Source organism: Stegodyphus dumicola, chromosome 7 (genome assembly GCF_044657685.1).
Source record: "Stegodyphus dumicola isolate Sdum_Otavi_A_Nest chromosome 7, ASM4465768v1".
NCBI classification, from domain to species: Eukaryota; Metazoa; Arthropoda; class Arachnida; order Araneae; family Eresidae; genus Stegodyphus; species Stegodyphus dumicola.
Window position 1 is genome coordinate 76,135,483 of NC_140774.1, and position 25,785 is coordinate 76,161,267.

The 25,785-nt window shown below is 33.9% G+C and overlaps 1 protein-coding gene across 2 annotated transcripts in view; it reads left to right on the forward strand.

Moving 5' to 3' along the window:
- Rint1 (RAD50 interactor 1) overlaps positions 1–25,785 on the forward strand; it is a 61,470-nt gene that overhangs the window by 17,523 nt on the left and 18,162 nt on the right. For both annotated transcript variants that reach the window (XM_035368642.2, XM_035368646.2), the window contains 5 exons: positions 9,613–9,747; positions 12,676–12,820; positions 19,127–19,240; positions 20,249–20,471; positions 20,544–20,681. In XM_035368642.2, the coding sequence (XP_035224533.1) occupies positions 9,613–9,747; positions 12,676–12,820; positions 19,127–19,240; positions 20,249–20,471; positions 20,544–20,681 (755 nt within the window). The remainder of the gene's footprint in view (positions 1–9,612; positions 9,748–12,675; positions 12,821–19,126; positions 19,241–20,248; positions 20,472–20,543; positions 20,682–25,785) is intronic.

Genomic DNA, 25,785 nt, shown 5'->3' on the forward strand with positions numbered 1-25,785 from the left:
AACATTAGCATTGGTCACCAATTTAAGACCTTTACAAAAAGTAAAATTATCTGACATTCAGAGAAGGCTCATTGTATATATATGGACAAATATATATATATAAATTAAAATTATAATCTTAATTGTAATCATTCCTTACAATTTCAATTTAGTTATTTTCCCTTTCTACCCTAAAAATAATAGCTGCTTGTAATAAATTCCATCATTTCAAAATTATTCTCTCTCATGTGATACTTACATAAGACTTCGCAAACGATAGTGTCAGTTTTGAAAATTGAAACTTAAAATTAACCATTCATAAGGAAGCTGAATCAAAACCACTTAATTCTGAATAAATTTTTTCTTGGACATGTTGCATTCATTTTCCTTTTCCACAGCATCCAAACTTACTGTCTGCTGCAGCACTTTCCTTCTTTAGATATTAAAAAAGTCAAAAGCTCTCTGAAGAATGGGTGTGTAGATTGTGATATTTATTCTCTGAAATTCATGTTTAGAATTTGCTTATCAAGAATATAGAAATGTTAAATCAGCTGCTATGACCAACATCTTTTACACATCAAGATCCATCACTCCATAACTGTATTCTCTGCTGCATCATCGACTTCTGAATCATTACACACGCTAGTGGGTATATATATGCTTATGTCATCTCTTGTTAATAAAAAAATTTTGATCTCATGTAAAGGCACAAATTATATTTTCAGAATTTGTTTAAAAAATGCATAACATTATTTATTAGTTACATATTATCTGTTTCTGTTATTGCTATACAACTAGAGAATTTTTGGGGGAGAGAGGCTATGCAGATCCTCAACAGCAATGAAACTTTTGCAAAGTTTCGTATTTATCCCATGACTGCTTTGCGAATTTTGTCATCTTTTTTTAGCGATAACATTACTGATCTAAACATGGTAAATCGGAAGAAGTCACAATCATGTGTTCCGCTTTCACAGTTATGCAATTGATTAGCTATTGCATTGGTAAAGCTGCTTTGCTTTCACTTAGTGTTCAACATTCCTTGAATTAATCAGTAAATACATATTTTTCACATCTGTTATAAGGTATTTCTCCCATTTCCCTAGCGTCCTTCGTAGTGTAGTGGTTCTGCACGCTGGGCCGGTATTCCAGAGGTCTGTGGTTCGATTCCTGGCGAGGTGGTTGCATATTTTTCATCTTTTCTGCTTCCAAAAATCCTAATGACTCTACAAGTGGCGCCCGAACTAAAAGGGTTGTGGATGATGATTCTCCGCACCCAGTTTTTGGTGACTAGGTCCCCTAAAATCCTAGTCGCCCTTTAAAAAGGGGAGTATATAAGGTATTTCTCCCACTTCCCTAGTGTGCCTTCGTGGTGTAGTAGTTCTGCACACTGAGCCGGTATTTCAGAGGTCCGTGGTTCAATTCCCGGTGAAGGCGGTTGCATATTTTTCATCGTTTTTGCTTCCAATTAACCTAATGACTGTACACTGTAACAAAGAAATGTATTTTAAGAATGAAGGCTATGCCAAAGTAGAGTGGCTGCCTCCGACCACTGAGGAAAACGTGGCAAATCCATCGAGCATTTTATTATTTTGCACATGCATGTAATAGCTTTTGAGCAGTGCTGAAGGTTGCCTTTATCAAGAACTCAAAGTTCTGTGACACCATTCCCCCCCCCACTGTATTGATATAAATCAAATTAGTGATCTGCACGAGTAGATTAATTGATGGTTATTTATTTTGAATAACAATACATTTGGTGGTCGTGTGCTTAATGCATGATATAATTAAAGAAAATAAGAGTAGACAACCTCCTATAACAAAAGAATATATTAAGTACTAAATTACAATTTAAATTACATTGCAGAGATCAACACAGAGCTCGGAACACAGTTCATGCTACCGTCGCGTACAGTTGTCTCACGAGAAGCCTGAGTGAGTAATGACGTTGCTTTGCTGCTCCGATTAAGAACTGGATTTTACACGTGGCGCCATCTCATGAATAGAAGTTGAAGTATCTTTCGGAACGCCACAGTACTCCCCCCCAAGTACCATCGGTACGTTATAAGTACTTTGGGTTAAATTTAACCTTTCTTCCAGATCTGGTAGTTTTAGGTTGCTCTTGAACGGGATGTAAGCTTTCTTCCGGAAGTGACGTTGATGAGGAAGTTGTTGGATCTTGCATTAGAAATGCTGGTTTGAGATGATCAATTCCAATCTGATTGTTTGCCATTGCAGATGAGGGTGAAATGTTTCGGTGTTTGTTTGACAACTTTGAATGGACCATCATATGAAGGTGTTAAAGTTGGCTTAATTGAATCGTTGCACACGAATACGTGCGAAGATGTCTCAAGCGCAGGATGTACAAAATAGCTTGGCTGGTTATGCGAAGATGCTGGGGTTGGCGAGATATTACTCATGGTCTCACGTAAACGTTGAAGGAATGTTGGAGGGTCGATACCTGGAGTAGATTCTGGGTGAAAGAATTCACCTGGCAGACGGAGGGTTGCACCATATAACATTTCAGCACAAGTGCTACCAATGTCTTCTTTGAATGCTGTGCGAAGACCAAGCAAGACTAGGGGTAAGGCTTCTGTCCAGTGTGTGCTACTGTGGCACTTCAGACCTTGTTTGAGAGATCGGTGAAAGCGTCCCACCATCCCATTTCCAGATGGATGGTATGGTGTTGTGCGAATATGGCCAATGCCAAGAAGAGAGGTGAGGGATGCGAACAAGTGACATTGAAATTGTCGGCCTTGGTCAGTAGTGATGGTGGTAGGCATGCCAAATCTTGAAAGCCACTGGGAGGTGAATGCTCGAGCTACAGTTTCAGCGGATATATTTTCAATAGGAATGGCTTCAGGCCATCTTGTGTACCAATCAATACAAGTGAGGAGGTAAGTGTAACCATTTGAAGGAGGCAATGGGCCAACCAAGTCTAAGTTCACATGATCAAAGCGTCTTGCTGGAAGGTTAAATTGTTGAATGGGGCTGTGAGTGTGACGGGATACTTTACACCGTTGACATCTAATACATGAACGAGTCCATTCTGTGATGTCTTGATTCATTGCTGGCCAGACAAATCTGTCTGTGATCAGCTTTTTGGTGGCACGGATTCCAGGATGTGCCAAATTGTGCAAGGCATTAAACACTTCACGTCTAAAATTGACAGGAATATAGGGACGTATTCTATTGTTCTCTATGTCACAGTAAATTTTAAGCGTTGGATCAATGTGCAGCAGTTGTAACTGAAGGGAGGTTTGTGGATTTGAGGTTAGGTTCTTGAGTTCCTCATCATGCAGTTGAGCTTTTGCAATTTCAGAGAAATCTGGGGTAGTGAGGTTGATATTGTTTACCCGAGCCAAGGCATCAGCGACACAATTATCAGTACCAGAGACATATCTGATATCTGTACTAAACTGGGCGATGAAATCCAGATGTCGAAGCTGACAAGGAGAACATGAGTCAGAGTTTTTTCTAAAAGCGAAGGTTAATGGTCGATGATCGGTGAAAATGATGAAGTCGTGTCCTTCCAAGTTGTGCCGGAAGTATTTAACAGCACAGTACACAGAAAGTAGCTCCCTGTCATATGTGCTGTATTTCCTTTCTGCCGTAGTAAGTTTTCTGGAGAAGAATGCCATTGGGGAAAGTCCTTTAGTGGTATGGGCTTGAATCACTGCTCCTATGGCCGTGTCAGATGCATCTACCATTATAGAGAGCTGATCACTAGGTGAGTGATAAGAAAGTGTGGCTGCATTTGCCAGATCGTGTTTGCATTGCACGAATGCTGCAGATGCAGATTCAGTCCAAGGGACAGCTCGTTGATCGTTTTTTTTTTTTTTTTGCTATCCTTCAGAAACTCATGTAGGCAGGCTTGTTTTTTGCGGCATTTGGCAGAAAGCGTTGGTAGAAATTTAACATTGCTAGAAAACGCTTCAGTTCAGAGATGGTTTTGGGCTGAGGTAGGTCGTTAATTGCTTTGACTCTTTCCGGTAAAGGTTTGACTCCATTCTGGGTGATAAGACATCCAAGAAAGGAAACTGAGGATTGACCAAGTACACATTTGGATGGATTTAGTTTTAATCCATGATCTTTAAGGCGAGTGAAAATCTGACGCAGATGTTGAAAATGTTCTTCCCGCATCTGTAGATGCAACCAGGATATCATCAAAATATGGGATGCAGAAATCGAGGCCAGACAGTACTTGGTGTATGAAACGCTGAAATGTTTGGCCAGCATTGCGAAGGCCAAATGGCATTTATAAGTACTCAAAGAGACTAAATGGTGTAGTCACTGCGGTCTTGGGCACATCTTCAGCATGCACTGGGATCTGATGATATGCTCTGGCAAGAATGAGGGTAGAAAATATGTTTGTTCCATGAAAAAGATGGGTACAGTCTTGGATATGTGGGACTGGATATCTGTCAGGGACTGTGACGGCATTAAGTCGACGATAATCTCCACAAGGCCGCCAGTCACCATTAGACTTTTTAACCATGTGAAGTGGACTGGCCCATGGACTTTTAGATGGGCGAATGGTTCCCTGTGCTAGCATGAATTCAAATTCTTTGCGAGCAGCTTTTAGCATCTCTGGAGAAAGACGACGAGGCTTGGAAAATACAGGTGGGCCATGTGTTTCAATGTGATGATACACTTCTGGCTGATGAGTACGCCGCCTTGATTTGGATGGGTTAAAATGTCAGGGAATTCTACTAATAACCGATGAAACCGTGTGCTGCCCGATACAACACTTATGTTGGTAGGTACGTTCGATATGTGAGAAGCTTGGCCCTGTGATGTCATCTGAGTTGTAGCATCAATTAAGCAATTATTCTTGACATCCACTAGAAGGTGGAAATGTGTCAAGAAGTCGACACCAATAATTGCTTGAGTTACATCCGCAATAATAAAAGGCCAGTTGAAAGTCTGGCGCAAGTTTAAATCAAGTGTCAATAGTTTGGTGCCGTAGGTTTCAATTTGGGTACCATTGGCTGCATACAGTACAAGTTTATTAAGTTGGTGAGCATTTGTTTTAGTTCTCGGGAGCACTGATATGTCAGCTCCAGTATCTACTAGAAAACATAACTGAGTTGAACGATCAGCCAGTACTATTCTGTCGATGTGGCGGACATTCTGTTGGCCAGCAGAAGACCGCCCATTTAGTTTCCCGCTCGTTCAAAAGTGCATGGAGGGGCACACCTGCGAGCTTGAGTGCCAAAATTCATATGATGAAAACAGATGCCATTTGTGGGTTTTTTGTACTGCGTTCGAGTATTGTGACGAGATCAACTCCTGCTTCGGGCACAAAATTTATTACATGGGCCCTGATTTGATCGATTGTATCTCCGTGAAGCATGAAGACTTGTTGAGAGTTCAGATACTTTTTTGGTCAATTCAGCCACTTGTTGTTCGAGGGATGAACTGGAAGGTGCAGCATTAGCAGCACTGACATAAGCTGGAGTAACAAGTTCATTAATTTTGTCAGCCATTGCTGCTAATCGGGTTAGATCTTCATTGGAAGCAGCAAGAATTATTTGTATGTTATTAGGGAGACGCGAAAGCCATAGTGACTTCAACAAGTCGTCACTAAAATGGCTTCCTGCCAGATCACGCATTCGTGACAGCAAGTATGAAGGTCGCTGATCTCCAAGTTCAAGTCCTTGTAGTAAAGTACGTATTTTTGAAGATTCACTTTCTGAATAGATTTCAATGAGCCGCTGTTTCAGTTTGGAGTATTTATCACAATCAGGTGGTTTGAGAATTAAGTCATGCACTGAATTCAGAATATCAGACTCAATTGCTGCATGAATTTGCTGTTGAATTTTGTAGAATCCTCACTAATGCGAGCGATAGAAAATTGTGCTTCGATCTGAGTGAACCACAATGAAGGATTATTTTTCCAGAAAGGTGGTGGCTTCACCACAACGCGTGTGATTTGTGGCTCTGGTGGAATATCGTCGGGCATACTGATAGATAATTTTCACTTTAATTAATAAACACTTAACAGCACAAATATTGTAGCATGAGGATACACTATTGATATTTTACCATGATAACAATAAATATTTTAACCATGCAGAAAAAATTTACGTAATGATACACACACAAATAAGACAGGGTCAGCAATTACACACACAAATAATATTTTACCGAAATGCATTTGAAAAGAAACCCCTATTTGAGAAAAAAAATGATGCGTTCATTTTGTATTGCGCACACACAAAATCACCACTTCACACAGCTGAGGCACATTATCGAAGGAAAAAGGAAATCACTCCTGTAGCACGTGGGAAAGAAATTCACTACTTTCGAACACTGAGGGAAGAATTTTGCCGTAGCACGTTGCAGAAAAATTACTGATGTAGCACATTTAGCGAAAATCACTATTGTATCACACTTGTCACAAAAGTTGAATGATCGAAGAATTATTGCACGACTGGCGAAGTCAGCGGAACGGAACAGATCACATTGATGATTTGCTGAAGCTCCTTGCGATGATATGCAAGACTTTGAAAAAAAACACAAGCAATATATATCAATACTTCTAGAAATAATTGAAGGGGTACGTTGTAGCATACGTTTAATGTCCATATTCATTGTTATTTTTAGTCAGTTCTTCAGAATGCCTTGGATGCACGTGGCTTAGGGTCGTTGAAAATCCATTGTCAGTAGCATGCTCAGTCAAAAGGTCACCACTTTTGGTGGTCGTGTGCTTAATGCATGATATAATTAAAGAAAATAAGAGTAGACAATCTCCTATAACAAAAGAATATATTAAGTACTAAATTACAATTTAAATTACATTGCAGAGATCAACACAGAGCTCGGAACGCAGTTCATGCTACCGTCGCGTACAGTTGTCTCACGAGAAGTCTGAGGGAGTAATGACGTTGCTTTGCTGCTCCGATTAAGAACTGGATTTTACACGTGGCGCCATCTCATGAATAGAAGTTGAAGTATCTGTCGGAACGCCACATACCTATGAAAATCCAAGTTTAAATTATCACAAAATGCTTTGTGAAAGAATAAATCCTGTAAGTTCTTTGAATTTTTACTATTCCTCAATCTCCCATACACTTGGCGATTTGGCGAGGAGAATTTGTACGTACACATTGTGGTGCAGTAGTCAAACTGGTTTACATTACATGTGTGAAAGCTTTCCTTCTTTAAATACATATTCTTTGTTTGTAATGTCTTTACCGGTGACCAGACAAAAGCACACGCGACAAAAGCCCACAAAAAAGACCCCACTGGGTTAATTTGCGTACACGACTAATACCCACACCGATAAAAGCGCACATTGATAAAAGCTCACATAAGTATAAGCCCTTGTTGATAAAAGCCCACACTGACAAAAACCCATAGCGATATATAAGCTATGTTAAAATGAATATTTTTTCCCTTTTTTCTTCAGCTGCATAAAGTAGATTCATGAATAAAGATAAAACAAAAAATAAATTAATAACAAATAATTGAACAATAAATTTAAGTAGAGGAACACATTTCATTTTGGGCTCTGGCTGAATTAAGAGAGTCAAAATAATGTAATTATAAACATATACATATATGTGTAACTTTGTTATTATATTTATGCGACAAATGGAAGTGCCCTCGTATAAGTCCGACAAAGGGAGGTGAAAGGGAATACTGGCCACACTGCTTCTTTTAATTCTACAAAATTATAAGTGAGTATAAAATGTATGTAAATTTTCATCATATACAGAGAATAATTTATGACTAATTTAACACTGCAGAACATTTTGCACATGATGAATTTAATATGGAGAATTAAAAGTTGAAATAAAGCCGAACTTTTATTTCAACGAGAAAGATAAAAGTACTGTATTCTATTATTTTTAAGAAAACATTTGTGTATGCTATCACAATTACTGTTTTCATAGTGAATTAAAAGCACGGTTTCAAATAATCTAATTAAATTTTCACAACTTGGATTTTACATAAGTTAATTTCATTCCCACTTGTTAGCTGTTATATAAGATTAGCTGCTTTCTGTGTATTTTTTCATGTTTTATAACTGATATCCATACGTCTAGAACAAATATACAGTAAATGCAAGACAAATTATTTTAAAAAATGTAATTTGAAACATTAAATATTAATTTTCTATTACTATACATAATACTATTAATGAATGATGAATTTATATAATATGTATACTTATCATCTAAAAATTATGAACTTTGACTGTATATGTTCATGTAGTTAAAAAATTTTATTTGATGTTACTATATGCATAGTTTTTTGTAATCTTCACAATCTCTAATGAAATGAACTTTAATATTTATTACTATAGATTGAGATGATTGTACTACTTAAATTAGTAGACATGTTGATTTCTAAGAGTTGTTCCATCCCCCCCCTCAAAATAAATAAATAAATAAAATGAAAATTAAAAACACTGTTCCAAATTGATGTTGTTGAAAGATTAAGAGGTTACACTTGTAATTCATTTTCTGACAGGGTGTCAGCTGACAGTTTTAATTTATTCAGAAATCTGAAAGAAAATATTTCTAGAAAATCGCCAAATTATAATTGTTACATTTAAAAAAGCTTTCAATGAGATATATATTTAAACTTTGATAATAAGCTCAGTCTAAAGTAAAGAATAAAATATCTCTTTGCCAAATTTTCATTGTGCTTAGCTGTTTGAATATTCCTAAACTAAAAAGGAACTAAAGGAAAAATTAAAAAGAAATAAAATAAAATTCAAGTGTTTTTAATTAAAAAGTTAATAGTTTTAATAATAAAACATAATTATATTTAATCTCAGCCATATTACCTTAAAAATAGCACCTGAGAAACTTCACAATGATATTTTTCATTTTCAGGTACACATACCAAAGTTAAATAAGTAAATAAATAATAAAATGCAATTTCAGATTTATCATCGAAATGTTATAGCTAATCAATCAGAGAGCAGAAAGTTTGCTTTCAACCTAATAAATTAAACAAATAAAGTAGTGATAAAATATACAAACAGACATATATTTGAGACATTAAAATTCAGATCTGAATACTCTATTTATTATAATTAAAATTATAAATACATTTTATAGTAATAAAAACCATAAGTCCCTTTTGATTATGTGTGCATTTATCAGTGTGTGCTTTTATCAGAGTGGGCCTATATCTATGTGGGCTTTTATCAATGTGCGTTTTCATCGCTGTGGGCATTTGTCACGTGGGTAATTATCATAGTGGGCTTTTTTTTGTGGGCTTTTGTCGTGTGCGCTTTCGTCCAGTGGGCTTTTGTCTGGGAACCGTCATCACCATATAGCTATATAACTTCCAATTAATTTCAATGAGTTTTATTGCATGCAGGTTTATGAAACCAATAGGAATAGGCTATTCTTCAAATATAAATATCACCATCCTTTAGTAGCTAATATGCTTTCACTATTATACAAGGTAATGGGCTTTTTATGAGTTGGATGGTATGGTCAACTGCCTCATCCAAATTCAGCAAATGCTTATTGTCTTTTGAAACAGATTTCTACATGTTTTCATTTCTGTAGGTGAAAAGTTAGGAGACCTTAGAAGTGCCTCTTATTTTCATAAAGATGCTTTTTCAAAGTGCTAAAAAAATGCATATTTTTAATTAAAAAAATTTTATAGGGAATTTCAAAAGACTCTTCAGAATTTGCATTGGCCAGTACTTTCAACAAATCTTACTGCTCCTTTAAATCAATCTCCTGATGTTTTTTTGAAGTTTGAACAACTTTTTGTGTCAATACACAGAATTGCTTTGCCGTATCCTTTATATTATCATATTGCATTGTATTGCTGTGCATAAATATACTTATTTATTATTGTATAATTTCTTATATGTCTTGGAGCTGTTCTTCACTTTATCCTTTTTTTAACCCTAGTTTTTATGTAGTGTGTTTATAATTTTTTTAACAATAGAACATTTTTTTTCATGACTTAAGTATTTATTATAAGTATAAAATTATATTGCATAAATCAATATCAAAAAATATTTAAAGATGAGATTAATAATCTTAAGTATAAAAGTGGAAAAAAACATATATTCTGGCTATAATCATAAACAAATTGTGACATTCTCTAAAAGACTTAAAGGAGCAAAAGGAAGTGCGTATGTTTTTAAGTATCCACAATATTAAACAACAAAAATAAAGAAGTGGCAAAAAGTGTAGAATATTTGTGATGTTAAGGAAGGGTTTATAAGATTTTAATTCTAGTGGGTATCATGTTCCCAAATACATGGCAAAACCAATAATGCTCAGCAATAATTACTTTTCTACAAGAAGAATTAGATCATAGGGAAAATTTATACTTTTATTTCAAATTAATGTGTGTGGTATATACAAGGTAAAATTAAAAAGTAAGTTTTATTTTTTCCCTTATAGTGTACATAAATAGAGTTGAAAGCACTTTGTCATTTTTAATATGGTCATCACCATATTTAGAGCAAATACACTGTATAAGATAAACAAGCGATGCACCAAGAAGGAGTTATTCAAATGAGATGAAATCCTATGTATCCATATCTTATGGTAGAATATGCAAATGATTGAATTTTTGTGGCTAGTCATTGGTGAAATTTTGGTGGCTGACTAAGTGGAGCTCCGAAGCATTGCAACTGAGCATTTGGATATGTATAAAACAGAGGGCATTCCAATGCTAAGGCATTACTTCCATGCGACTGTGGTTCCATCAACCATGTCATTGACCCTCATGGACTGTACCAGTGCCTTGCAGATGGGTTTGTGAATAATATGACTAGATATTACCATTTGAAAGAGGACATGCAGTTAAACTAAAGGAGGTAGACTGGTCAAATTGCAGGATCCTTAGACATTGGACTTTGAGTGATGCTACCATTTGATGATGTTGGTAGGAATCATTGAACCATGTCCATACAAAGCATCAAGAATGTAGCAGTCGACTGAAAGTGAGTACAGAACTGGGACACCAGTGACTGCTATGGCTATTGAAAATGAGACTCAGTGAACAGAGGCTGAAGTTATATAGGATACTGTGGCGACTGCCCCTCACCATTGCACACTGTGAGATATGTTTCAGTGGTGCCAGGCACCTTCGACATGGGTTTGGTTTATTTATTTAATTATGGCAAAGCACACTAGGGCTATCTACCTAAGGGGAGGGATGCCTTCGTGGAGGACTTTCTATCGGAAACTGGCTCGTAGACACATTACACAGGGGAAAAACCATGAAAACGCCCATGCAGCCAGCCCATTCGTGGGATTCGAACCTCGGACCGAACTACCAGTGTTCAGCAACTTTACTGCTCGGCCGCTGGTGGGCTCCTTCGGCCTGGGATCTTGCGGATTGGAGTAGAATCATTTTCAGCAATGAGTCCTGAACAAAGCCCCAATGATCAGCGAAGACATGTCTGAACAGCGGACATTTCAGAACAACGGTGGGATAATCACTTTACAGCCTGGTAACCAGGAGCTATAATATGGAGTGCCATTTCATTTGATAGCTGGATCCCTTTGGTTGTGACCCATGACAGCCTTACAAGACAGTGATACATAAACCAGGTTCTGTATCCTGCAATGTTACTTTTGGCCCCTGGCCTTTCATTTTAACAAGATAATGCACAGCTGGATACTGCTTGTCTTTGTGCTTTGCCAACACTTCCCTGACCAGTGCGATCATCAGATCTCTCCCCACTAGAGTACATTTGGGCTGTGATCAGCATGCATCTTCAACTGACCCTGAATTTTGCCGATCTAACTCGCCATTTGAAATGTGTATGGAATCGTAGGAGGATATCCATTGATTCTACCATTCAGTGCCCAACTGGATAACAGTTTGCATCAAGGCCAAATGTGCTATGTGAAAGCATGTTATTGATTTTTTTCCTTCTTTTAGTTGTATTTTCCTGAACAAAACATTTATTTCTTATGATACTGTTAAGGTTTCATTTTCAATTCATGTGCATCATATCTACTGATTTTCTTCTTATTCGGATAAATCCTTCTTGGTGCTTAAAAAAAAATTCTCCTCTCTGATTGCATGATTACTGATCATGCTTGTACTGAACTTTTTGTCAGTAATTGTCTTGCTAAGGGACCCACTTGTACACTTATAAATGTGATACACAAACATCTCCATTGTTGCCTCTTCATCCTTTGATGAGCATCTGTTCCTTTTTCATTGTAAGCACTAAAAAATCACATCATCATCATCCTTTTTTGTAATTCAAGTTCCATAAAATTACTGAACACTGGTTGTTCATACTAATTCATCCTTGGCTTGATTTAAGCCTCTGGATGGGCTACATGAATTTTTCCAAGAATGACATAAATGTAATCTAATTTTTGTTTATTAAATCCTTAAAGCAATTAGACTTTAAGTACTTTGTTGTAATAAATAATCTTGCCAATAAAATTTAAGCATTAGCTTATAATTATCTTTGTATAATAATGGGTTTTCTATTTTCAGATTACACCCCTCCCCCATTTTTGGGGGGTATTTTATTTTTTATTGCATCTGTACCACCATTGTTAATTATTTCAGAACATATGTGGCAAATGTGGGGAATATATGTGACAAATCATTCTTTTGCTATTTGTGCATAATGTACAGTGTATTTTCTAAGGTGCAGATGGGCATTGAAGCATTCCAAAATTTGCTTTTGTCATAAATTTTGGAGTTTTCTTGCAAAATTTCTTAACATATTGCAAGAGGTGAATTCATCAAGACTGAAGATAAGAAAGAAAGCATGGAGGACACTGCTCTTTTATTGCCACTGCAAATCATGCTGCAACCTCTTCAGAAACGATTTGTGTTTCATTTTATGAGCAAGAAACCTACTAACAGATTGGACAAGGTGTAATATTTTTTTGTATACAATTGTTATTTATATACCTAATAGAATTAGCATTGTTTTCTCTCTATGTAGGCTTTGTATTAAAATATGTAAACTTGTCATTCAGTTTCATGAAAATAGAATTTTAAAATGTATTTGCCCCTAAATTCATCAGTTAAAAAATGAATTTTATAGGATTAGTAATTTTCAAATGCACATTGCATTAAAATAACTCTGCAAATATTATAACATTGACAGGCTTGAGAATTAAAGTGAAGTAAATTGTGTATAAATTAGAAATATGATTTAAATAGAAAAATGCTTTTCTAAGAATTAAATATGAAAATACCTGCCTGAGAATTAGATGCAGACGCTATTTTTCTATTTATCCTACTTGCTTTAGTGAGGCTGTAATCATTCATCAGATCTAAAATGAAATCTATAGTAAATACTGATATATACATTAAGAACAAACAGAAAACACACTGAAATAATATAAAAGGAAAATCTCATACATATATGGAGGATTAGTAAAAATGAAAACCTAGAAATAGTCCATATTACAACAGAGAGGAACTAATTGTTGAGGTCATTATTGAATAGAAGAATCAACACATTCATTAACCCTTTGGTAATCATAATAATCACTGCTTGAAAAATTCTTACCTAACAGGACACAAATAGATATCAAATGGATATAGATTGATATCAAATAGATGTTTAGATATCAAATGAATTTTGAACCTGTTGTTTGCAGACAAGTTGACCTTATTCATGGAAATAATATATTGTTATTGGAGTTACAAATAAAAATTAGCTCATGATAGGAATTAAATATAAGTGGTATTAGAGTAATGTATTATTTTTTGTATTATAGTGTAATAATTTTATGCATAATTGGAACATTGCTTTTTATCAGGGATTTTTCTCATTGAAAGTTATTAGCATAAAAGAGGAAGACATGTTCTTTTACTACCTAATGGATTAAATGCAGTAGAAGAATGCATTTTAGAAATGATTGTAAGATATTCATGATTTGAAGTTTTGATTTTTCATGATTATAAATATTCCTGATTATAAACCTAATGGATTAAATGCAGTAGAAGAATGCATTTTAGAAATGATTGTAAGATATTCATGATTTGAAGTTTTGATTTTTCATGATTATAAATATTCCTGATTATAAATTTTGAGTGCATGTATGTCATCATTTTTACGGTAAATGCCAAAAATGACAATAACTTGCTAATAAATTCTTCCTATTGGAACCATGTCCTTAATTAAAAGCTATTTTCTTATGCAAATAGTAGGTCATTTGCTAAGTTCAGTATATTACACCCTCTGGTATGTTTGCAATTTATCATTTTCTTTTTGTGTCTAAGGAATCTCTTTCCTAGCATGAAGCAGGTCCTAGCAGGTCTTTCCTAGCATGAAGAGTTGCAGGCTTTTCTCCCTTCATCTTTTTAAACTGTTGAGACTTGATGCATTAATGGATGTAAGCAGATATAATAATTTAATGCAATAATGTAGGGCTGTATATAAATTTCTATATATAAATAATACATTTCTACTTCAGCATGGGAAGTTAAAATTGAGTTTGAATCTCTCTTGGAAGAAAGTTAGAGTTGGTTTATTCCAGTAAACTGTCGGTATTTCAATAAAATTTGTGATGTAGCACTAACATGAATGAGGCTATAACAAATATTTCTATCTGGAAAACATTGCATATTAAATTCAGAGTTCGTACGGTCCTTAAAAGTCCTTAGATTTTTTGGAATCGATTTTTGGTCCTTAATTTTGGCCAAACTCGGCAGAAGGTCCTTAATTTTAATCATCTGAAATTTCTTTCTGTTTGTACGACTGCCATTTTGAGTGTGAATTGGCATGAATTTCACTATTTCTCCAACTTGTGAGCCATGTGTCAGTCTCCCCTTGCATTTAGTGAATAAGTGAAAAAAGCTCTAGAAATAGAAAAAATGTTTAGTTTCATAGCTTGAAATCATTCTAGAAAAGCAATTTCAACGTTTCTCAATTTTCTGACTTTTTTTGATTTTTCGTGAGACACTTGCATTTTGTTTTATCAGTTCTTCATTAATTATATTTTCTTGTATAAGTAAATTGCACAATACTGTTTTGAAAATTCCCAGTTAAAATATCGTTTGTCCCCCCCCTGCAATTACTAAAAACATTAAAATCTTTTATCTCTCTTTTTTTTTTCCCCCAGTATTTTTAAGTATTTTTGCTTAGCATTTTTGACATGTTACATTTTAAGCACACAACAAATTAAAAAAGTGCTTCTTCTAATGATATATTCAAATCTCAAAATTTATGTTTCTAGCCTGCCGAAATATTACTTTTTGTTTGTTTAGTCAATCTGCATAATTATAAGCATGACCAATGCTTTCCTTGCTTTTTCTTCAGTCTATAGTAATCACTTCCTTTCCATTGAAAGACTTTTAATATATGGTAATGCTCAGAGAAATTTCATGAACTTTTTTATAACTTTATGTAAATATAATGTGTGTATCCCAAAGAGAAGATTTTGAAGGTAAATACCTTAAATGATGGAATATAGAAGTTGCATTTCTGCCTCCTATAAGCCAGTATTTAAGAAGAAACCATCACTCATTTACTTTGTCTTCTAGAGAATTGTTTTTGTTAAACTTAAAGTAAGGAAATCCAGCCCCTCTGAAATCCATTGCAGGCAAAGAACTTTGATAATGGTGTTGCACAAGTACAGGAACCGGGAAGTACGAAATTTTGATCAAACCCATTTTATTGAAATATTACATGCTCGAATGATAAAGCTATTGTGTGAGTCGTTGATTCGAAATATTGATTACTTAAATTAGTGTCACAATTTTTTAACTATGCATCCTAGAAACTGAAGCAAAATTAAATCTGTTTATACAGAACATTAATTTTTAAACTGTATTAGATGAATTACATGAACTAGTTGTCATGAAATCAAGATACGAGGCGTATTCAGAAACTAAGTACTGTTTTAAAAAAAAATAGTAAAACAGTTTTTTTTAATCCAATTTTATTTTTACATGAAAATACATTTCTTAAACTATTTTTCAACATAGTTTCCACCAATGATCAAACACTTGTCATAGCGGGTGACCAGTTTTTGTATACCATTGTCAAAGAAACTTCCCGCCAGTTTCGATAACCACGACTCCACAGCACTTTTCGTGTCATCGTTAGATCCAAAGCGCTTGCCACCAAGCTCGCGCTTCATATGCAGGAACAAGTGATAGTCAGACGGCGCCAAGTCCGGGCTGTACAGCGGGTAATCGGACTACTCCCAATGAAACTGTCGAATTAACGATTGAGTGACACCAGCAGTATGGGGCCAAGCATTGTCATGGAGCAACACAATTCCTTTACTGAGCATTCCTCTTCATTTGTTTTGAATGGCATGCCTTAGTTTTGTTAAAGTCTCACAATATCGTGCCGCATTAACGGTTTCACTTCTGGGAAGAAATTCAGTAAGCAAAATGCCTTTCCTATCTCAGAAGACAGTGCACATGATTTTTTGTGATGACATTGTCACTTTGAACTTTTGTTTTTTCGAAGAATGAGTGTGTCTCCACTCCATCGATTGTTGTTTCGATTCCGGTGTGAAATGACACACCCAAGTTTCATCACCTGTCACAATTTGATTTAAAAAGTTTTCTCCCTCATCACTGTACCGCGGGAGAAATGTCAGGGCACTACCAAGTCGCTTTGTTTTGTGAACATCAGTGAGCATTTTGGGAACCCATTGGGAACACAGTTTGCGATAATTCAAGCGGTCAGACACAATTTTGAACAAAACAGTACGTGAAATTTGTGGAAATGCCTCTGAAAGAGTTGTCATTGTGAAGCTTCTGTTCTTGTGAATTGCTTCATCAACTTTCCTTACCAAATCATCAGTGACAACAGAAGGCCGACCACTCCGAGCGTCGGCGTGGATATTTGTTCGATCTGCATTAAACATTCTTACCCACTTTCTCACCATTCCATCACTTATCACGTATTCACCGTAAACTTCTGTCACTTGAAGCATATAGAACAACACCTACCAGTTCTTTACAAATAATTTCAGGTATTCCACCAATTACTCTGACTTTATAGAAAGAAGCAGTTAAAACAATAGTTGCACGCCTGCGACAAACAAGCACATATAATTCTAATATCTATCATCCAACAGGATATGAAGAACTCAAACAAAATGTAAACTTACATCCAAATCAATTATATTCAGAAAATCTAATAGTAAATTCAAATATAGATCATTTTCAAATTCAAATTTTTACAGATGGATCAAAAACAGAGTTAGGCGTAGGCAGTGCTTATTGCATTTTCAGAAATAATAATCTTATACAAACCTGGAAAACAAAATTGAATCATACAAATTCAGTATTTCAAGCAGAACTATTGGCTATAAGAGAAGCAATGACATATGCAAAGCAATTCTCAATAACCAGTGTTATAATTTCTGACAGTGCATCAAGTATTCAAGCAATAGCTGGTCATAATCGCTCTCCTTTTATTCAAGATATACAATATTTACTCGCATATTTTCCAACTGGACAAAAATCTAAACTACATTGGACACGTGCCCACGGTGGAACATTGGGCAACGAAATGGCAGATAGCTTGGCAAAAGAAGCAGCAAATAGTACTATAACAGCAATAACCTATTTACCAAATCCAATATCACTTTTAAAATCAAGACTTGAACAAGACTTGATTTTACAGTGGAAACTCATGTGGTCACAAGATAATACGGGCAGACGAACTTTTATGTTTCTACCAAAACCAACACGAAATTTAGTTACAGCAAATAATGCAATAACATATCTTCTAACAGCACATGGACCCTTCATTTCATATCTTTTTCGTTTCGGCTTGTATCATACAGACAACTGTATATGTGGATCAACAGGAACAATAGATCATTACCTGTTTGAATGTACAATCACTAAAGACCTCCACTTTCGTCCTTTCACAAGTGAAAATGCCCAAGGATGGTTCAAACAACTACTCAGAAGTAAATCTCTCTGCAAAAAACTTCATAATTTAATGGAATATCTCATAGAAAATTGTGATAATCTAAAGGCAGCATAAATTAAGGCATCACAATTCCACATCAGCATTTTTTCGGCATAATTAGCATCACTTCAAGACAGCCCAACTTCAATCAACAAATATGAAACTTACTTCACACTAACTATAAAATTTCTCAAAGCTTTATCAGAACTTACTTCAGACTAATTATTAACTTCAACAGATAAATAAACTTTAAAAGACTTATGAACTGTGCACTATAATGAACAGTGAACTATTTATGAATTATTGTAATATAAAATATATTATTGTAATAAAATTTTAAATAAACGTGGTCCCACTGAGTGAGCAATAAAGCTGAAAGTCTTAATGGCGGCACAGCTGCTCACCCAGTGGTCTCCGGTCTCCTGTCACTTGACGATAAATTTCGGCCGGTTTAACATTCCTTGCGTTCAAAAATTTAATCACTGAACGAATATCACAGTCAGCCAGAGAACTAATTGTCTTAAACATTTTGAATGTGCACAACAAACTGAAAACACAACATAGAGCAACCAAAATGGCGACAATTGAAAGTCAGTGAACAAGAAAGACTAGTGCGCATGCGCGGGACGCCTACTACAGCGCTGCGACGGCGATAGAATGAAACGGTACTTTGTTTCCGAATACGCTATGTACAATGACTAATGGTTTAAAATTTAGGTATTCTTTCAAAAAGGTACAGGTATAAATTTCTCCTTTATTAATTGGTGAATTTATATTGATATAAAAACTCGTATTAACTTCAATTTTAATTCTTTTTTTGGAATTTGTCCAATTAGTTTATTAATTTTTAATGATCTAAATTTAGTCTTGCCATTTTTTATCTGTAATGTGAAAGAAAGCTCTTTAATAAGAAATTTGTATTTTAGATACAATTCTCAGTTTCTTTTAAATGATTTTTTTATATTGAGAAAACTAAGTAGGAACTTCAGTCTTTCCTTCATGATAATTTGATAATTAGTATTGTTTTGTAAGTGTTGTACAGAATGTAATTCCTGACAATCATTATTGAATTGTAACTGTTTGAACTAACGTTGAATTGAAATTATATAACATCTTAGAATTAAAATAACTTAAATAATCTTTCTTTTATATCTTTTATGTCCTTAATTATATTTATTTATATTCAAGTATATTATTAACTTATTTATTTAAGTTTTTTATGAACTATAACCTCTATTTTATCTATATTTCATACATAACTTTGAATTATTGTTTTTATTACAGCCAGAATGGTATCTTACTCAAATTCTTACGTGGATCTCTGATCATACACGTTTCATGGAAAAGTCTGTGCAGCCTATTTTAGATAGAGAAGGATTGTCTAAAATTAATGCAAGAGTGAGTTTTTTGTTGATGGTTTGCAGAAAAAATTAAAATATAAGGAAATTTTTACATTCTTTTTTTAAGCAAATTTTGTATTTATTCATAAAGTATTTCTGAATTATATGTCGATGCAATAGCTATATTTCCACATTCTTTGAAATAATTAAAAATTCAGTAAGAAAAAGTATAAATCTGGTAAGTGAAATCTTTTTAAAATTAAGGAACATATGTGTTATGACCATTAGGGAAATTAAAGTTCTTTATTCGCATGGGTGTATTGAATATATGCTATTTTAATAGAGACAAACACATTAATTGCATATATTGATGCTGAAATTTTTAATATATAATATAGTGCTATATAATCAAAATTAAAATAGGTTTTATTTTTTGCTTAATTACTTTTTCAAGTCTTTTACATATCAAAGGAGAAAGTCATTCTGATAACTGTGGTCCCATCCCCTTAAATCTGAATTCTGATAATGTATAAAATGTAATTTTCATCCTATAGCAATTTATTTAGCCATATGCCAAAACTATGACTCTGTAAAATTGTTATTAAGAGAAAAACATATTTACATGGAAATGGGAGGATGGTAAAAACTAAGCTATGTCTTTTATGCATAATAATTTTCTTACATTCATGAAACAGCAACATTCCAGTTTGTAGCATAAAATTTAAAAAAAAAGGCTTAGAAAATGCAGTATTAATATTGCATGTTACTAAAACGTACATAACTACAGACCTATAAATAATCAGATTTATAAATTTCACCATTGCAACCTGCAATTAGATTAAATTGTAAGATGCTCATTCATCTCCTTAAATATAATCTGTAACTTTTAAATTATATAATATGTTTGCTTGTATCTTCAATTTTTAATGTGAAAGTTGATCTTTTACATTTAAACATATTTTTTTATGATACATAAATGAAAAGTTTATTTCAAATTTTCCTTATTTAGTTAAGTTATAAATTTTAATATGAGTGTATAATTGCTGTGATTTATTATTATTTTCAGACACAGTTAATGAGGGGTTTAGTTAATCTAGCCGTCATGCGTTTAAAATCAGATCTACCATGCTTGGTTGATGATGACAGATTACTTAGTCATACTATTGATGAAATCCTGTTATTTTCCCAAGAACTTCAAAATCAAGGTTATCCATTAAGTTATCCAAATGTTATGGCACTGTTGACCACAGAGCCATGTTTTACACAATGGCGATCTCTTGAGCACCAAAGTGAGTTGGAATTTCTTAAGTTATCAAATGCAAAAGTGTTTTTGCTGTGTTAACATTTCTGTTTAATTTCAGGTGCCTTGGAAAAAATGGATAGGTTCTTAAGCTTAGAGACTGCTTGGAAATCTCGATATCAAGATGAAAGTGATGTAGATGATATGTTGGTTCCAGAAAGTGCTGAGCTTTTTGTCACGCTTCTTCTCACTATGACTGGTAAATATTTAACTTCAGCTACATATTTATCCTAAACATTTCTGAAATATACTTTGTAACATAATTATGAGTAGAGGTATCTCCTTTGGTTACATCAGTATTGGCTCAGCATAAAATAATGAAGCGATTTTTGACCATGATACTTTAGGTCTTAAGAGACTAGGCATTTATCAAACCAGGACATGAAAGGAAAGAGTAGTTTCATTTCATCAACCTTTAAGATATTTTTATCTGATACCCATATACTTGTTTGAATAAATTCTTGAATCTTCAACAAATTCTGCTGAAACATCTTTGGATTCTCTGTTTATGATATGATATAAACATTCTATGATATAATTTTAATTTATACTGCACTCCAGTGAAAAATTAGTTGCTTTTCACTTTCACTCGTAATGTTATTTCTTGTGTTTTTTCTGTTAACATTTCTTCCAATGTTTGTCACTCAGCATTGAGTGAAAAACTTCAGCAAAATATGGTTTTGAATATCCAGATATTTTCTTTTTGAATACACAGTTTCTTTGAAGCAAATTTTTTACAAACTGTTGTTCTTCTAGTTCCCTTCCTTCCAAAATAATTTTTCAATGCTGATACAATATTCAGTTTTTTCAACAGTTATATTCTGATAAATTTTGTATTCTTGTCAAAGTCTCATAAAATTTAAGTTGTATCTTTCAGGGAAACCACTTTACATTTTCTAGATATTTTAGTTACAAATTAAGTTTAAAAATAAAGCACAGGACAAATGGTTGAGTTAAAAAACATGTTTACCAAATGATAGAGGAAAAATATATATCCCAAACTTTTTTGACTAACTGAATACACCATTTATCCTATACCATCTAGTGATCCAGTCTTAAAATCAGGTGCAAATAATCTAAATCATTGAGCACAGCTCTTTTTCCTCCTTAGAGAATGAATACTTGTGAAGTGGCAGGCATATTTTTTTTTTTCAATTTATAGGTTGAAATAGTTAAAAATACACATAATATACTAAAAAAAGTATTCCTAGAATATAATTTTACGTTAAAATTTTTTTTATTTGTTTTCTTATGTAATTACTAATAATTACTAATTGTAATAAGTAATTACTAATTTAAACAGTCATTGGTATAAAAATTCTTTATAAAAAATGTCATCTTATTCTTTAAGATATACTTAAAGTTAGTGTAATATTTGGGATTGCATTTCATTAACCATTGGTTCATATCCTGCTTGTAAGCAGTCATGAATATGTTGATCTAGTCTATCTATATTCTAGTCTTAAATCTATATTTTGATTTTGTGATATACATTGTTAGAAACAATGCTAGTACATGTATGTGGAACACACTTGTATGTGGAACCAAAAATGATATTTTCTTGTATGGTGTTGTTTTCAAAAATGGAAATTAACTATGTTCCAGAAATTTTAATCTGATACATTGGATTTTATTGCAGTACCATTTTGAAGATCCATAATTTCTAACTCCAGTTCTTCCTTTCTTGCTTTGAATAAACTATGAAATTTATGCAGCTATTTTAATTACATTTTTATGGCTGGTAAAAGGATTGATGAAAACGTTGACCATTGGCTCGATAATATTAAGCTACTGAAATAGTCTTAAGTGGTCTTGAAGTAATTGAGGGTTGTTAACAAATATGATATATTTTCATCTTTAGATGTGAAATCCATAAAACAAGTTTGGATGTAGATAGCATAACAGATCTTGTCAGTAAAGCTATATGTTTGTCTGCAGCTCCAAGTTTAAATAATTCACTTATGCCTGTAAGAAAACGTAAATCCACAGGGTTGCCACGCTACCGGGAGAACCGGGAAAAGTCAGGGAATTCGAAAATTGACCAAAATATTCAGGGAAAAGTCAGGGAATTTAAGTATTTTTGTCAAAATCTGGAAAAGTCAGGGAAGTTCATACAACGATCCCGCCAAAAAAAGCGATTTTTGCGCCGACGTCGGAAGAGATAACTTTTTTGGCGAATTATGTATCACGTGAGTGTCATTGGGGTAGCTGGCATAGAGCCAATTTTCGCAGCTCCAATTTGATTGTCTTTTAGAAAGGCAAAGCAACTTTCCCGCAACTTTTGGTTTCCAGTATTCTCGAGAATCGCATGTGCAGTGCATGAACTAAAGAAAGTACCTGTTCTCGTATAAAACAAAATGGGTTTTATCCTAGTATACCGTACCATGGAGGTTAGAATCAAAGAATATGTATTGTAAAGAAGGAAAACCTCTCTGCAACAGACGTGGCTCCGTTCCATCATAGAGGGAAACAGCTGTGCATGTCTGATATATCTGTTGCCAAAGCTCGAAACCGGTGTCGAAGTTCGAAGGTCACGTTATCAAGAGTTCATAAAATGAATATCGTTTAAAATTTCTTTAACGACTTGCGCTAAAAAGACGTGCCACGCACGTCGAGATGCTTTTGTCTCAAACCGTGAGCGACGTGAACACCACGTCGATAAGCATTTATCGCAAAAATGAAAATAACGTGGTGCACACGTCGCCTAACAACGAGATTGTTTATTTCTCGAGTTACAGCTCTGGATTGCACTCGCAGATGCGGAGCGGCGTAAATGAGACACTTTACCGCTTGTTATATTGTAGCGCACGGCACCGCAACCGTGAAGTTTAGTCTTAGCGCAAGTGGTTAAACTCTAAAGGAAAAGAAAATATTTTTTGGCGCAAGTAAATTAATTCATGGATTAGTTATTTTCAGGGGAAAAAAGAACTACGAAAATCCGTTTTTAAAATTATTGCGTGGATTTTTCGCAATAATTTTAAAAACGGATTTTCGTAGTTTTCCTTTTGTCAAAGAGCGTTTCTTCTTAACACGTGTTTCTCAATTTCCTGTACACATCGCGGAGAGGGAAATTCTGGCCGCCAGGTTCCGTCGCCAAATCCCTTGGCAAATTTTTCCTCCGCATTCTAACGGCGTAATAGCATTTTACTTGTATGGAACCTTTTCTTCTTTACATAGACGTTCTTTGGTTAGAATAATAATGAGATTTGGCGACATCATGATGCGCAGTAAACGGGTCATTTTGGTCTTGGCGAGAATTTTCAAAATCGTGCCAAAGCCTTACCGTATACTAGAATTTTACCGCAAAATCTTTTTAAACCTTTTTTTTTTTTTTTTTCTTTTTAATAAATACCTTGCCATTTTGCAGTAAAATAAAAAAATAGTAATCAGTCATCTAGGCTAGCCATGTAATATAACTATATTCCCTAAAATATCGTTGATTATTCTAATTCAATTTTTAAGTAATTATTTTTATGTTATTCATATAATTTAATGTTGCTTCTTCCCTCTAAATTTATTTATTATTAGTAAATAATATTTCCAAATTTCAGGAAATTTTCTCCGGCATAATCCTGAAATTAATTATAGCAGTCTGATGACATACCATCACGAAATTTAATGCACATATTTTTTCCTTATGTATGCTGCGAAATAAATATAAAATACCTCAATTTATTAAAATAGATTTCTTTCTTCCGTTTAGCAGAATGTCTGCAAAAAAAAAAAAAAAAAAAAAAAAAAAAACTTATTTTGTTCCAGATTGGGAAGATTCTAATCTCAATCTTCAGTGGAGAAAACAACAACTATTATAATTATATTTGTGTTTTCAAGTGTTAAGGTGCCTTTTAAAAACATACCTCACGCAAATTAAATTTACCTAAAATCTAACCTAACTATTTAGCATTGCGTTGTGATTTATAAGGACCGGATTAGCCTCGTGTTGAACTGGTGATGATCATGAGTAATAATTAAATAAAACATACATTTGTTATCCAATGTATATATCTTAAATTTTATTAAGTGGAAAACTAAACAAAATTATCAAACAAAGTATACCAAGAATAATTAAGAATAAATGTCCTCTGGGATTTATTGAATAATTAAGTGAATTTGCTACACAATACAAGTAATACCATAATTAATTTACCTCTTAGCACAGCCAACATACATTACGCAGATAGACTGGAATTTTCTTGAAACACACCTGGAAAACCTGGAAAAGTCAGGGAATTTCATTCTCCTGTTTGAGTGGCAACCCTGAATCCACCAATTAGTCCATTAGTTCAACAAAATTTTGATATTTTTTCAATTCAATTTATTATGTTGTGCATATGGCACCATCTACAAACAGTAGCATACAGTACTGTAATACAGAGGGCATTAATAATAGTTTTTAATTCATGTATATTTGAGATTTTTTAATCTTTAACAAATGACAGGAAAAAATGGCAAACTAACTGGGACATCAGGACTAGACCTTCAAACTTAGGTAATCCCAGTCAAACCACAATGTCTGGTAAGCCCATTTAAAATGATAAATATATAAATAAACAAATCTTTTTTTTTTAAATAGACATACATATTCACCTAATTACTAATTAACTAAAAATAACAAGCTCCAATATGCATTACTACAGGAATGGGTGCTACTGCCACAACAGGCGAGCAACTATGCTGTTGCCAGCTTCCCTCACCATTGATAAGCATGTATTTGAGCTAGAGGGCATAATGCCCATTATTAGCATGTTTCCTTTGCACTTTCTTCCAGTCCGTTTTTGTCTTTAGTGATGTAATGGTCGTAATACATGTAGTTTTATACATCTTTGTTTTATTGTTTGCTATGTGGTCCAGTAATACCACACCAATCCCTTTGATCAATTTCATGCATATCTATTAAAGAGGTTTTTGTTTTATTATGCCTTTGTTGATTGTTTTTTGAACAGAAGTGTACATCATCAGTGCATCTGGAATAACAGTTTTCAACTATGTAATGCAAGATTAAAAATCATCTCCTTAATTCTCAGCTATTTTAAGTCAGCTATTCAGCCAAATATTTGAAATTGCAGAATGGTTTTGACATTTCACTTTATAGGATAAATTTAATGTCATAGTCTAAAACTCTAACCCCTGTTTAATCTTCCAACATCACAGGAAATTCTGTAACTGAACATTCATTTGCACAATGGCTTAGTAGTTTGCAAAATAATATTTTAACAAAACATAAACTCCATTTTTTGGTGCCTGAGAATGTAATGATATTTTAATGTTTTACAAATAAAATAACAAATTAGACTAATAACCTG